At 38.0% G+C, this 15,425-nt stretch overlaps 2 protein-coding genes across 7 annotated transcripts in view; one reads left to right on the top strand and one right to left on the bottom strand.

Moving 5' to 3' along the window:
- Positions 1–2,140, bottom strand: part of GPSM2 (G protein signaling modulator 2) — a 28,041-nt gene extending 25,901 nt beyond the window's left edge. The window contains exon 1 of the mRNA XM_074546212.1: positions 2,032–2,140. The gene's annotated coding sequence lies outside the window, so the exon portion shown is untranslated. The remainder of the gene's footprint in view (positions 1–2,031) is intronic.
- A 109-nt stretch (positions 2,141–2,249) lies between these two features.
- AKNAD1 (AKNA domain containing 1) lies at positions 2,250–15,053 on the top strand. Of its 6 annotated transcripts, XM_074546205.1 has the most exons (15): positions 2,250–2,386; positions 2,853–4,009; positions 4,689–4,748; positions 5,052–5,181; positions 5,283–5,434; positions 5,541–5,600; positions 6,062–6,195; positions 6,532–6,658; positions 7,321–7,484; positions 8,781–8,866; positions 10,088–10,210; positions 10,298–10,408; positions 11,231–11,312; positions 12,125–12,272; positions 12,886–15,053. In XM_074546205.1, the coding sequence occupies exons 2-15, from the start codon at positions 2,930–2,932 to the stop codon at positions 13,003–13,005; spliced, it is 2,577 nt and encodes an 858-aa protein (XP_074402306.1). In that variant the 5' UTR covers positions 2,250–2,386; positions 2,853–2,929; the 3' UTR covers positions 13,006–15,053. The 6 variants fall into 6 exon arrangements, 4 of the variants coding, with proteins under 4 accessions (XP_074402306.1, XP_026649271.2, XP_074402304.1 ...); XR_012581386.1 differs by lacking the exon at positions 12,886–15,053 and having other exon boundaries at positions 11,242–11,312; positions 12,125–12,179; XM_026793470.2 differs by lacking the exon at positions 4,689–4,748.
- Positions 15,054–15,425: the final 372 nt, after the last annotated feature.

The raw sequence follows: 15,425 nt of genomic DNA, 5'->3' as shown, positions 1-15,425 counted from the left end.
ACAGCCTGCAACAGCCGAGGTGCACGACGAACACACAGCACTGAGAAGGCAATGCATTGCTTTTTCACACTGTTTGCTTCTTACAGACAGGTACAGTGCATTTATAGCACATTTATCGCCTATGGAGATTAGGGAAAACAGTATTTCTTGAAGTGCCAAGTTGTAAGTTGCTTTGCATATTCATTCCAACACTTGGGATGCAGCTGCAAATCTATTCAGAATCTCCTCAGTGCAGTTTCTTCCATCAGTGTGATGACTACTGGACTGCAACCCACTTTGCCCCCACTGCCAGTTTATCCACTCTGTACAGGCATTATTGTCACAGTAGCTGACTTGCTACTAAATGGCTAAAGAAAAGTTTAAGGTTTTTTCTGGTACCTGGTACCTCTCACTGCTTTTATTTGCAGGAGCAATGGTAACAGTAACAGGCTGATCCCTCAAAAGTCGTAAGATAATCACTCACTCCTCAAACAAAACCAAGTTCATGAAGACGTTAACCTTAAAAGCTACTGAAAGCAGGACTGCAGTTACAGACCTGGGCAGGACTAATTGTGGGAAGTGAAACTGACCACACAAAGGCTACAACAAACCTGGAGGACAAAAAGTAGAAATATGTTGCCCATTAAACTTAAAAAGTGGTAGATGAGGAGAAACTAAAAACATTATAAATGCAAAAAAAAATAATCCCCTTATGTTCAGTAGTTAAAACTATGGACAAGGAGCATTTCTTAGAAAAAAGCTTTTCAAAACTTAGTCTGACCTTTGAACCATCACTTTGTGAAGTAATTCTGCAGCAAGAGTAGCAGCAATGTACAATCCTAAGCAGTTTTAAGATGCTTGAAAGAGTTACAAGAGCATTTAAACAACAGTGTATTAAATAAAGCAACTGATAACACTCACACAGGTTTCTTTTAGTCCAGTGAAGCTGTCTTAGACTTCAGGTAAGTTTTGTCCCACCTTTATAAGGAAGTAATTGGAAGTACAAAGTCCTTCCTACTGAAGAGGGATGCACAGTCCAGAAGACTTGCTAACCATTAATTAAACTAGTAAGAAGGAACGCTTGGACAGGCCTACAAATTAGTTTTAACACACTATAAATATATATAAGCAATTAATTTAGAAGGACTGTATTATGAGGAGGTCTTTTTGCTAGCATTTTCAGGTCTAATTGAATTATCACCTTAAAAAGAGGCACAAAATTTCCAGACAAAATTTAAGCAGGGACTGGAATCTCTTAATTGATCTTTTTGAGATGCAAGACTCAGCACGTTCTTCCAAATTCTGAGATGGTTGCACAGCTCTCCATGGCAACCCAGGATACATGAGCCCTGCAGTCACTGGCAAGAACCTAACAGGAACAACATTAGGCTGAAACAGCTTCTAGAGCAGAAGAAAGGCCACAGCTTCAGGGTGGGGTAAAATTTGTGTCTTGGCAATCAGGTCAATAAGGGGACAGAAAGCAGTTTCTGATTTACTATCTCTTCCATTGAAAAAGTGAAAAAGCAACAGAAGGGCAAGAACTACACTAGCAAAACCTGCAGTCTATACAGGTTTGGTATAATCCGAGTTCAGATATGCCACAATACAACGCCTAACTCAAACTCTCGAACACGAGTTTAGAGCTTGCTCCCTGTGTACCTCACTCCTCGCGTTATGCTCGCAGATTCTTTGGTTCCGGTTCTCTCACCAGCCTGTTTCGCTCCTGTCCTTATACTTTCATTTTATTTTATCCATCTCGTTAGCACAACACAAGTGCCCGAAGGCGGCCGATGCACAGCCCTGCTGGTACCGGCTCCCTTCAGAGCCTCCGTGGCGATCGCGGCTCACAGCCCGCCCGCGCCGGGCACCGGCACCTCCTGCCTTTGTTGGCCACGGGCGCTCGGCGGCCGCCGGCACACGGCACCGGGCTCGCCCAGGGCCGCGCCGCCGCTGCATTCCCCAACACACCGCCCCGCTCGGGGCCGCGGCACTGCCGGGGCCGCCCTCGGAGCCCCCGTTCCACCACCCAGCGCTCCCCGCCGCGCCGCTCACCTGTGTGCCGGGCCGGCGGGGCTGCGGGCGGCCAGCTGGGCTGCGAGGGGCCGGCGCTGTGCGAGCCGGGCCGGCGGGGCCGAGCGGGGCCGTGAGGGGCGGCGAGCCCCGCCCGCCCACGCGCAGCCGCTCCTCGAACCCGCCAATCGCCGCCGCGCGCGCCCGGCCCCAGGGGCGCGGCCGCCAACGGCCGGCGCGGGCGCATCATCCGCACGGACCAATGGGCGGGCGGCGCGCACGGGCCGGGGCGGGCGGAGCGGTCACGCTGTGCCCCGGCCGGGAACGGCACCGCCGGTGCCCGTAGGAAAGACAGGCTGCGAGCTCGCCTCTGCCGCCCCGAGCCACTGCAGATAAGGTGAAACAATGCATTTCATGATGCTGAGCTGCTCATTAATTGCATTGTGTTTGATACACGGGGACGAAAAGTAAATTGGGAAAAAAGTTTGTGATCTTTCTCTAGAGCATAAGCTAAAGAAATGCTTTAGAGCGGCAAGGGAAAGGGGCTGGGGGATTTGTTTGGGTTTTTTCAGCCTGAGATTGAACTCTAGTACCACTCCTGGCTCTGTTACCAAGTTTTTTTGTCTTCACTACTACAGCGGGACTGCTGCACTGGCAGCAGCTGCTGTTCCCGATGCTTTTGACATTTGTGTCTTATTTCCTCCAGCAGACTTCCACTAGTGCAAATGGAGGAGCGTTCATATCAGTGCGATTGTTCTAAAAAAGCTACAGTAGGGAGATAATGAAATATTAATTATATAGACAACTAGGTAATATTGTCATCTGTATGTGAGTATAAAATTACTATTAATCATACATTTCAGATTTTGATCCATGCAATAATAAAAGATCTGTCCATAACCGGCAAAGCAATGGCATTGATATTCTACATAAACTGGATATGGAGACTACAAAAAAGTGCAAACTGCCAGACTGGATGAAAGCCCAAATGAATAATTCATTTGCAGATGCATTAGGCTGTAGCACAGATGCAACTGAAGAGGAAGATTACTTAGTTTATGATGGAGATTTAGGAATAGGCTGTAAATACAACAATAACTCTGAGAATTTGAATGCCTGTAGTTGTACAAAAGATATTTCTGGTATTTTAAACTTAGCCTGTTCTGAAGATAACAAAAACAAAAAAGCAGCAGCCAATTATGAAACTTCGCTACAGCCGGAAGAATTCTCCAGCCATCAGAGAGGCACCAGAGGAACAACTGCAGTTCCAATTGAAATGCCTGGAAGTGAAGCTTCCTTTCAGCAGGAATTACCTGTTGGCAGTGCCAGTAAAGCAGACAGCAAAGAACATGGAACTGCCTCCAAGATGTCCACGGTCCTCCTGCGCCATTTTGCTAGGGGAGAATTACTAAGCACATGCCCCTTAATTGAATGTGAAACTATACCGGAGGTGTCCTTTACTGAAAGTATCGATGACACCGGGAGCAAACCTGAGCCTTCAGAGCACAGCACAGGCTCTTTAGGGTATGAACAATGGGCAGCCAGCTCCGAGGAGTATCCATTAGAAAAGCACAAAGAAGTACAGGCTCATGACAAAAATGGAAACTCATTAAATGGAAATAGATCTCTTTCAAAGCAATCTATTTTTTCTTCTGGACAATGTGGGTGCAGACAAGAATTTTCACAAGTGGTTAATGAGGCTGGAGATACACACACCTTTCAAAACATGAAAGATGAGAGACCTCTGTTTAAGAGAACAGTTTCACCTTGTGAGCTCAAATATGGCCAAGGGCAAGCTCACTATTGCCTTCCTGACTTCTCTGACGCTGCTTCAGAAGTACCAAAAAAACCTGACAATATTACCTCAGTTCCTTCAACTGCAAGAGAAAAACCCTTTCCTATTTTGCAAAGTAAATCAGTACCTGTGAACAACATTTTGGAAAATAAGAATCACTTCAATTCTGCTGAAGTAGAGAACCAAGAGGAATGGAGTATTTCAGAACTGCTGCAACAGCTACAGGTAATTAGGATGCTTGAAGAAATTCTCTATACTGGGTAAGAGTGGTTTATTGTAAAGAGATATTCTTATCCCATAAAATCTAACATGACTAGCTCTATAGGCACTCTGTAAGTATCAATGAGTACATCATCTGACACAAAAACTACTTTCACAAATAAAGTTCTGTGGGACTGACTTTATACAGAACTGTCATTACCATTATTTAAAGGCTGAGTATTATTTAATACACCAGTATTTAACACTGGAGCATTGTTTGGGATGATAAAGCATCCTATCAAATCATTAGGAAATCCACTATAAAGTGTTATTTCTAGTGTTATATTTAAATATTTAATTTCACAAAAATACTTCAAATACGTTTTTAAGAACAACATTTTATTTTTTACTGTACCCACGTTAAGACATCTTTGCCTTTTTTCACATCTAACACACTTCAGCTACTGAGACTGGTATTTATTGACAAAGGATTTTTTCGACAGTATTTCTCTTGCTGTTGTGAGTTTATTTTAAAGCTTTTTAGTAATTCGGTAACTGCTGCTCAGTTTCATGCCCTGACATGGAGCTCACTCACTGAGCTTTACAGGTTCTTAATTCTGTTCCTAGATTTACATCTTAGTAAATTGCTTGAGATACAACAAGTTTTAATAGTTTTCCCTATTATTTCCTGGCTGCAAATGAGATGCTGACACAGCATGCTGACATCCAGAATCATATTGACCATCTGAGATTTAATCCTAAGGTAAATCTCTCAAAATACTTTTTTTAAGTCATTCTTCTTTACCTCTAGCACTATGACTATCCCCCTAAAACTATTTCACCACCTTCATATTGTATTTCCCATTTATACAAATCCTCTGTATTTTCACAACACAGAGAAGTTTTTTAAGTATTTATACAATGAGACACTTTACACATCTGTCAACTCAGAAAATATATATAATATATATTTCATTAATATTTTGTATTTTGAGTTAAAGTTTGTTGTCCAGCTCCATAAGTGTTCTATACATTGTATCTATAATGAAGGTTTTCATTTTAACAGATACTTCCTCAGTCAGACTTTGCAAATGCCAACATTGCCATTTCCTCAGGACACACTGGGACACCACCTGATGTCATCACATTACGTGCTCCTGTCCCTGTACAACCTACACATGGTTTGCTTAAAGCAAGTAAATAAAATTACAGTAGCTATGCAAATGACTGTTTAATGTAATTTGATGACATTTTTGGGCCAAAATTGCAATTGACCAACCTTCCTCGTATTCCATAGGACTGCAGCCTGGAACAGCAGCATCAGCACTACCAGCAGCTGGCAGAGTAAAAGCACAGTGTCTAAAACCTTCTGATTCACTGCCAGAACTAACACTAGGAGAAAAGATGTCGCAAATACTAAAGGATCAGACAGAGCAACTGACTAAGAAAGTAAGAGCTCTCTTTCAATATCCACTTTGCACTGATGCTCAAATTCCATACTCTCTTGGCAAATTGGTTTAAACATAATAATTAAGTCTAATATTTTGTCTTGAAGGTGGAAGACTTCTCTAAACATATGATCCAGGAAACACTCTTTTTACAAGACAAATATCTGGTAAATTAATTTACGTATTTTGAGCTATCTGAAATACACTTGAAATGGCTGTAGACTTATAATGTCTTGATGTTTACCTGAAATGAATATTTACTCTTCTCAATTCAGACTGAAGGTATGAGATTAGGAAGCAAAAATGAAGGTGTTCAATTCTTAAATCTTTTAAGGATTCTGACTTTAAACTATTAATAAAAGCCCTAAAGATGCCATATAAGTTAGGAATTTTGACATGTAGGGCATCAGTTCAGAAATAATTTTTATTATTTTACTTGGACATAATAGAGCAGCACAGAGTATTAGGTGAATATAGAATATGCAGTACTGTTTCAATTCAGAGAACTACCAAAATTCTTACCAACAGCACTGCAAATAACATCTGGCTTACATAGCAAGACATAGTGACAGCTACTTATGCTAAGTTATCATGACACTTTGTATTGAAATATTTCTTATTGATGAAGGCATTAAATCAACTGAAAACATACCTTGATGCCTTGGAAAGAAATTATTTAAAAGCTAGAGAAGAGCACCACAACTTACACCTGCAGAACTACAAGGACAAGCCTATCAACCTTGGAGAGTTTGATCCTGAGAGGTTAGAAGAGAAGTGCTAAGTAGTACATCAGTCTATTTTCTTTGACTGTCTTACAGATTTTGCTTCATTTATCCATTAGTTTTCCTGAAGTTAAAATGTTATCTTAATGTGGTAAGCTGTAAGTTGTTTAGCCAAAATTCACCTTGGGCTTTATATGTCCTACTTGTAATTGGATATCTATTTGATTAATTCAGATACTTAAAAGGTACTCTGACAATTCCATACATTTTTTTTTTAATGGAAAATGTACTGTGATGTCCACTATGGTTATCATGGTAAGAAATAAAAGATCACTTTAGAGAGTTTTAAGTAACTGTGAGTTGTGATTGGATTTAGAAGGGTGGAAGGAGGAATATTCAGACTTGGCATGCTGCTTGAAGACATTCAAGAACAAATGGAAGGCAGCAAAGGCAGCCTGTCATCGTTACTGACTTCTTATGAATCTGCCCAGTCTTTCTGTGAGGTAACTGAGTTTATTAAACACTACAATGATTCTGTTGCAAACCTAAGTGCTGTTGTGTGATTGTATGTTCTCCTCTAGTAAGAGCATGATGCTTTTAGCTAGCATGTTACTTCAAAAGAAAATATTTTTAATGAAATACTAACTTAATATGTAATTAACTGTAACAGAAACCTAAGTATAAAAACAAAACTGTACTGAATGTCCTTAGTTCCAGTTTCAAAAGCATTTATTTCACAGTAAGAAAATATGAGTAGCTAATTTAACTTCTGCAAAGCTGTTTTGGGGAATTAATCACTATCATTTTGTGGGAGGAAAAATGACCTTGTCCAAGATCACTTTGTCCACGATCTTACCTGCAGAATTATGAGAAGACCAAACAGTATTGTACTACAGAAAATTGAGTTTACTCCTAAGAATGGTAATATTTTCTCCCAGATCATAAATACACATATACACTCCTCCCCCCAAAAAAAAAAATCTTACTGTCTTTCTACAAATCTACAGGTAAGTCTCAACAAATGCTTCCATAACCAATGTTTTAAGTAACTTGAGCTTCAGAGAAGAATGATAAGAGAGCCTGAGGAGATGCTGTTTGGTAGGAGCCATTCCTTGCAATGCAAGGCCCATGTACTCCTGTGTCTGTGCTTTGTTACTTCGTACAGAGCCTCACAGTTTCAAGCACCGCTGATCTCCCACAAACAAGAGGTACTGAAACTCCATCTTTTCACAAGAAGCATGAGGGAGAAAGAAGTCAGACAACTGATGTAATCCCACCAGCAAATCAACTTTCTTTACAAGGCAAAAAGTGCAATCTTTGTCTGCACATGTAAGTGAAAACTTGGAAACAGCCGTTGAAATTTTAATAAAAACATACATAAAATTAATTGCTGAATAAGAAAATTAGGATGACTGAAATCTGAAAAGCAACATGAATATTTCCAGAATAAAAATTCTGCAGAATTCTATAATTGCATATCCAAGAATTCCTCCTGGCCTGGTCTTCCTGCCTTTCTCAGTCTGAAAGTATTTCCTGAAGCCAAAACACCACCATCACTTGCACCTAAGAGCTAAATCATCTGTATAAAATTCATCACAGTCACACAAATTCAGGATGTGAATAACTAGTCAGAGTACAGTGCCAGTAAAAAATAATTTGCCAATATTTATGTAGTATTTTTAATTAAACAAGAAAAGGAAGGGATGCAGATTCTTACATAATTAACAATCAAAACCTTGTGAAAACTCTAAATACCATCTCCACCCTCGTGGGAAGCATTTTATAGGTGTTAAACACCTCAATGAGATTAGAAAAATAAAATAAGTGGTCCCCCCTTAACCAATCTAAAGTTAAAAAAAAAGAGAACTGAAGTTCCAGTAGAAAAGGAGAGCTTCTGGGAAAAGAATGCAGTATAGAGCACAGTCATATTAACCTAACTCTGTCAGATTATTTTGTAGGGTAGGTGTTAATAGTTCTCTAGTAAAACTCACCTAGCTTCCACTTTTTTCTCTGTCATTGAAAGACTGTAAGTTCAATCTTCTAATTATTGTGTTCATGAACAGGCAGAAAACATTCCAAATAAACTTGGTGATCCCATACACCCTAAGTTAAAAATACACATCAGATGGTAACTCAAACTAGGAACCTTGTTCTTTCTTTCAGAGGGTGCATCTCAAATATTCCTCTAATTATCTAAAGGCATTAAAGCCTTAATAACAGTTCAAAATTACTAAGATACCAAATCATATTTAATGTATGTTGTATCAAAACACTATCAGTGGTAACAGATGGATGTAGCTAAGATTTTATACTACTTTATTATTCCAATGCAGGATTATCACGATCTCTACTTCTAAGCATTTTTAACACTTGAGGGAAGTCAGGGTGCATTTGTCAGAATGTGTCCTTTAACTAAAGGGTTAATTATTTTTCAACTAGTTAATTATTAAACTTCTGCTTACCACCTTTTCAGATAACTGATACAAGTAAGGTTCTTTCTGTGAATAAATATGATTTATTCTTAGTTAAGTAATTAATAATTAGTATGATGTATTAGAGATGTTTGTAAGTCTCATCATAGAAATATTAATATACAATAAAAATATTCTGTTTTCATGCTCAAAGAAATACAAATATCCAGGAAGGAAAAACTGGAACATCTCCACTCTTCCTGCAGAGAAAACCAACTGATTTATCAGATACCAACCTGAGTAAGTCATGAGGGCATATAAAGGTCAGAACCACGCTTAAACCTGCTAGAGAATTCTGGGAATACATTCCTTTTATGTCTCAACATGAAAATTGTAGTTTTAACAGATGTTACTGGTTAGCAGAGCACAAAACACTGAGAATAAAAAGAAAACTAAAAAGAACATCAGGTCAAATTCACTGTGGAACTCTCTGACAGACCAAGGGGCAACAGACACATTGCAGTGCAATTTTCAGTTAGATATGAATGAGAGATTTTTAACTTGCTCAAGCATTGGAACAGTTTGCTCTAGGGAGGCTGTGGCATATCCACTCTGAGATATTCAGAACTCAACTGGACAGGGTTCTAAGCAACTTCCTTTAAGTTGGGCCTGCTTCTATAGGGGAGAGAATCAGATGACCTCCTGAAGTCCTTTCCAACCTGAATTACTCTATAAATCTAATTCAGCTTCCTAGATAAGTTTCCAAATATTGCCACTGCTCATACTTTCAAGAGCATGATAGTGACGTGCACACAATGCTTTGATTTTGCTTTTTCTTCTGATCTGCATTTATTTAGTGTTCTAGAAGATGATTCCAAGCTTGACAACTTGAGACACTTCATATCAGTACTTCCACTTTCAGTTTTTGGAGTCAACTTCATTTTTCTGCTTAAAAACAATTTGACCTTCCCACTGCAGAATATTCTGAAGCCTTAACTAGCATCTAAAGGAGAACAGCATGAGCTGTCCTACATTCAGTTTGAAGTCTGAATATCCAAGTTTTCTTACCTTGTGTCTATCAGTTCTCCTTGACCTTTTTGTGATATCCTCTTAATTTAACATAGTATCCTGGGATTATTGTTTGTACTGGTTGGTGCAATGGTTACAGCAGCGCCATACTAGAGCTGCTCAGATTCTCATCCCATTCCTATTATGCTGCACTGTTCCCATAACACTGTGGACAAGGACATGGAGAACATCATTAAAGAAAAAAAGCCAACAATTCTTGGTCTGAAAATAAGGACCACCAGAAAATTACATTCAAAGCTTGCAGACAGGGCTGAAACCAAATCTTTAACTCAATCCTCACTCTCCTGGGGGTGAAAAGTACTTCCTCAAATTGCAGTAGTATTAATGGCAGCAAAAGGCTCTGAAATTACAGTGCTGAAAGGCAAATAATTACCTGAGTACATTAGCCAAAGCTTGTCATATTTCAGACCCTTTTATTTTTTTGAATTTTAGGCAGTGATTCAGAAGACTTCTCAGCCTGTGATTCTTATAATGATTCACAAAGCAAGAACCTTGGCAACTGTGACACTCTAAGTTACAAATCATTAAATACAAGATTATGTGGAGAGAAACAAGGTACAGTGATTGCAAAAGTACGAACATCTACAAGGAAACACTGCTTGAAGTTTTGTTTTTCTAAACCACACATCTCTTGGTTTCCAGGACTTAGATGCAGATGCCCCAGGGGAAGCAGAGATCAAGTAAAACTCAGGAATTACAAAGAGTCTGTTCAGTCTTGTACCCTGTGTAGAAGAAGAAGCTCTGGTTCATCCTGTAAGTGTGATGGGTAATTAAACACAGGCTAGCTTTTTAGGGGCAGAAAGCCACACTGCACACACCAGGCCACATTTAATTTAGTATAAGCACTCATTAGCACTGTAAATCTAACTTTTACACACCTGGTCAAGCTTAATGTCCATGCACAACAGATTGAACTTTCCCTGGTTCTTTATGAGTGGAAGCCCTTTCATCTTTCATTTATGGCAGGAATATCTCATTCTGCAGAGCCATATGAAAGGCTATGAAAATTAGGCATTACTGTGCCAAATTTTATAGTGCCAGCCATTACCTAACATAGTATAAACAAGTACTAAAGAACATTCCAGCTCTATCCTCACATTGTGTGACATGCAGCAAAATCAAGGGGAGACTAATTTAAAGAAAATAAATCATCTGAACATGAACCTTTTCAAGTCACTTAGACTCTCTCTAGCATAAGAAAAAATTGCTTAAAGAAAAATATAAAATTTCATCAAGAAGAAAGCATAAATTAACTGTTTGTCTCTAGCAAGCCTGTGAAACTACAAATCAAAGTAGTATTCATTATTAGGATTATGACACTGATGATTCTACACTTCCCCATTGCAGTCTTTCACTGCATAAAATTGAATGTAAATCTGCATTCCATTTGCCAACTAAATTCAAGAGCAAACACAAAAAGGTTATTTGTCCTCATTTACAAAAAACTTGAAACGTATTCAAGTTTTATTCAGCAGTGATAGTTACTTGGTCTTTAATTTATGCTAAAGAGAAAAAAAAAGTTAAAGTACACAGAAAACTACCTTTTTTTTGTTTTAAACATGGCCTCAACTCCAGCTTATTCACAGAAGAGAATCTCCACTCAAAAGGCTCAAAAACCCAGTCAGCCAGATAAAGTTGTAACCAGACTTCATGAAAGGTAAGCTGTAGTAATAATTATGTAGTACAATAGAAAACCCCATTGTTGAAGATTCAGCATAGGAAAAACACCAGGTATCATAAGCAGGAATAATATTTTATCTTTTGCAGTACATGTTGTATATTAGAATTTCACTCCTTAATGAAATTAAAATATTTGCTTGAAGAACATGTGTAAACAATTCTTAGATTAGTTCTTCACTCCTAATGTAATGAAGAGTAAAAATGTAACTTTAGCTGACACATTTAATAATGACAAAAGAATTCACTTTAAGAGGATGTTCCCATTCAAAGATTCAAAAGCAAGTCTGTATTATTAGGATGCAGCTCTGTTTGCTACCAACTATTGCTTTATAAGTAATTATCCTACTTTTAATTGTTCTTAATATTAAATTACACCATGAGACAGAAACAAGCTGGATTCCTAACAGTAGCACAGACTAGACTGAAATGCAAACAAGCTTTGTCACAATATTTTGACAGCCTTACTCATTAGCAGGAATTGCCTGGAAGTTCAGCAGCTGCCATTGAGAGCTGCACAGTGGCAGAGAACACTGAGAAAGTTACAGCAGCAGCAGAGTGCTGCTATTATGAGAAACTTTTTCTTACTCTGCATTCTAGAACATTTTTTGTTTTATTGCAATGCAGATAGAATACAAATAATGATGGACTGCTTTACAATTGCATGGAAAATTCTACTTACCGTAAAATTAACTTGCAACCAAGTGCTATCAAGGTGTATGCATGTGATTCATAGTTTAGAAGTTCTTTTTCTTACTTAAATGGTATTTTATTTATATATCTTATCTTTAGGAAGTCCTTTGTGGCTGCCAAAACCTGCTGCTCGAGCACATATGATAAAATTATCCTTCCACAGCAATACACACCCAGTAAGAAATCTGCCCAAAGAAAATCTGCAATCAACATCAGAGACAGAAATGCCAGTGATTCCTATGCAAATGTAAGACTTTTGAGTGAAAATTAAAAGCCATACATCATTCCTGAAAGGATTACCTCCATACCTCATGGCACTGTAGAACATGCCATTCTTAGCAAGCTGATTCCTACAGTCTAGGCATGTGTAGTGCATTTGAGGGTAAGACAAGAGGGAGCTCAAACCCCGAGCATTTTGGCTTATATGTTACTGTATTTCTTCATATGGATACACAGAGGTTTGTTGTGCAACTCAGTCCCTGCATAAAAAGTGAAATAGACAAAAAAATAGCACTGGATCTTATCTCTAGAATTGTGTTTCATATACTGAAACAAAGCCTAGCTAGACAAACCACTATCAAAACCTCAAGAAAGCCTTCTCAGAAAGCCAAAAACATTCACCACACTGGAGCTGATACGTTAGAAAGGTGTAAATATCCCTCAGTTCAAATAAATACACAAAGAGAGAAATGATTAACAGATACTTCCAACTTGAATCCTAGAGCAGTCTATCATTTTTACTTCTCAGCACATATTCAGAGTGAAAATCATGGACAAAACCTAAACATCATCTTTTTCCAGTACCTATGTATACATTTGCCTTCTCTATTAACAAGGCTACCTTTTATTATTTCCAACAGGTTTTAAGTTCTACTCTGGATCATGCCATAGAGACAGCAAACAGTTTGAAGGAAGCTACAGAGCGAATGGTACAAGCAGTTTCAGAAGATCTAGCTAAAGTTAAGAGAAAACAGTTTTAATTATCTAGTTCAAATGCAATATTGTTCTGCTGGTTCATACTGGAAGCATTAGCATCTCTGCAAAAATCAAATTAACACAAACATGAAAAAGTCAGCTAGCTGTTAGCTAGTTAGCTGATCTGTACCTATTGGTACTAAACCAAACCAGAGCACAAAGGTATTCCATGTTTACACTCAGTCTTACAACTGTAAAACAAATTATGAATTCTACTGAATTAGGCTGGCTAATCCATTACTGTGTACAGATACCTTCTGTAAGTACTCACTTAAGATAGCTTCATAAAAATTGGCATAAAGAAGCAAAATTAACTGACTTGGATTTTCCCCAGTCCCAAATGTGAGAATAAATCTCAGTCATTATTACATGTCATTTCTTCTCACACTTCAACTGCAGCTGCTTAATCACACCAAGAGAAAACAGCCTCTGTACCTGAGACATCCAGAAGCAAACATCATGTTAACATACCAAGTCACAGTCAACATCTGGAATTGCTTTAGTTTTAGAGTGCCCTATATTGAGAGTTGTTTGTTTTTAAGAAACATCCTTGCATGTTGCAATGACTGAATTACACTGTTTGTTGTTTATGTATTTTGTAACAATTAAATTGGTTCCTTCGATTCGATGTCCTTAATTTGTCAGATATATCTGGCTTTGACATTTTAGCTGATGCTAAGTAGGTTGGAAAATTTTAAAATATGGTAGAAATTCAGTGAGCCAAGAAAAGTCATCTATTATTTTCCTTCTAACATCCATTTAACTGCAGTGATTAAAGGCAAGCAGCTAACAGCCTTGTTTATCAGGGCTGCTACTCACTGAAGCCAAAGGACATAAGGGCTGATGAAAAGCAAATTAGAAATGCCAGTACATTCCTTAAAAAGGACAGCCATTCTCAGGCAAACCTGAGCAATTCCATCAGTGGAGGACACAGAAATAACCCAGCCTCTGTTCATACAAGCAGAGATTGCTAAACTCACTGCCATGTGCCACTTGCTCATAGGCTGAGTCACTGGCTTTTTTCAGGGCTGCTCCCACCCTCACAGCCAACAATACCATTCAACTCCTTTCCTCCTTAGCCTTACTCTATGTCCTTGGAACTTCATTTGCCTCTCCTTACTATCCCTGGTTTTTCTTTTAGTTTAGTGTTTGCCATGTCCCCATTCCATTTGATGAACCAGTTGATTTAAAAGTGTTGCTTCCGTAGTCCTATTGAAAAAAGATTCAGTGTAGATTCAATTCCAAATTTGAAAGCTACAGACACTTATTCTCATCACATCCCATGTCCTGCAACATTTTAGAATCATCATGTCATGTCCTCCCCTTTCATTCCTCTCTGAGAACTTGACCTTTTTCCTCCTTTTAATTAACTCTGAATGAACTCAGATATCTAACAAATATGTTCTCTAAAAGTATTGGTTAACCTGAGAGCAAAAATAAAGGGAAAAAACTCAAAATCACAAAAAAAGAATAAATACTCATTATTGGGAAAAGGTAAATATAAGGACACAAGCAATCTATTATTTTTCATGATAACATTTCTCTTGGATTCTACATCCAACAAACTAACATTTCAAGGCACATAAATACAAGATCCCGTTAAAAGTTCAGTAATTTTAATTAAGTAATTTTTAAAGAGAAATCTAAACATTGCCAGTATTACAGAATTCATACAATTTTATTTTTTTATTCTCTTCTGTGCAAATTTAAGTATTTCTTTCTTAATATGTAACACCATTTTTAAAAAGTCAATTCTTTTGAGTGCATCAGGTTTTGTCATTTTGTGTGCTTTGTGCTTTTCTTTTCCAAGTTACCAAACCCTTTGAAAGGCTGAGCTGCTTCCCTTTTTGACCTGTCCTTTCCCCATGCCTCCACTTCCTCAGAGAGACATGCTTCATTTTGGAATTTCTGTATCACAGGCAATTCAACTTCTGAAATAGACAGACTATGTAGACAATCATAAGGAATTTGCTAAGAAACTAAATTTTTAAAAAGCTTCAGTAATAATTTCTGTATATACTTAAATATAAAGTGTACTTCAGTGCACAGTTGACAGCATTTCTCCAGAGTTGTTTACTGTGATTGGAACTGCTCAATAATTCTGTGATTAACAATCTACCTTACCCAGCACCATCTAAAAAGGCTTTATATTTTTCACAATTATACATATTTAAAGAATTTTCAGCAAGTTATTTTTACAGAAAACATTACACTTATGACACCGAACTTGTATTAAACATGTTTACCATAAACCCATATTTACAAGTTTTCTCTTGAAGTCCCTACCCAAGAGCTAGGCCCTTTTTAATTCAGTCATCTTTAGAAATAAATGCCATTATAGAAAGTTTTCACAGTTCTCAAAGACAATTCCAGTTTGTATATAATTACAATACTTTTTAGCATAACTAGTTAGGAACAAACATGC

This window comes from Zonotrichia albicollis, chromosome 8 (genome assembly GCF_047830755.1).
Source record: "Zonotrichia albicollis isolate bZonAlb1 chromosome 8, bZonAlb1.hap1, whole genome shotgun sequence".
In the NCBI taxonomy this organism is placed as follows: Eukaryota; Metazoa; Chordata; class Aves; order Passeriformes; family Passerellidae; genus Zonotrichia; species Zonotrichia albicollis.
Note: the sequence above shows the minus strand (reverse complement) of the source record. Positions and strands in the feature narration are given on the sequence as shown.

What these genes read in the sequence shown, in the direction of transcription:
- AKNAD1 (XM_074546203.1), top strand. Translation starts at nt 2,930, where the DNA reads ATGGAGACTACAAAAAAGTGCAAACTGCCAGACTGGATGAAAGCCCAA. An exon ending in CTGCCCAGTCTTTCTGTGAG is followed by an intron (nt 6,659 to 7,320) that starts GTAACTGAGTTT and finishes TACTTCGTACAG; the next exon opens with AGCCTCACAGTTTCAAGCAC. An exon ending in TTTATCAGATACCAACCTGA is followed by an intron (nt 8,867 to 10,087) that starts GTAAGTCATGAG and finishes TTTGAATTTTAG; the next exon opens with GCAGTGATTCAGAAGACTTC.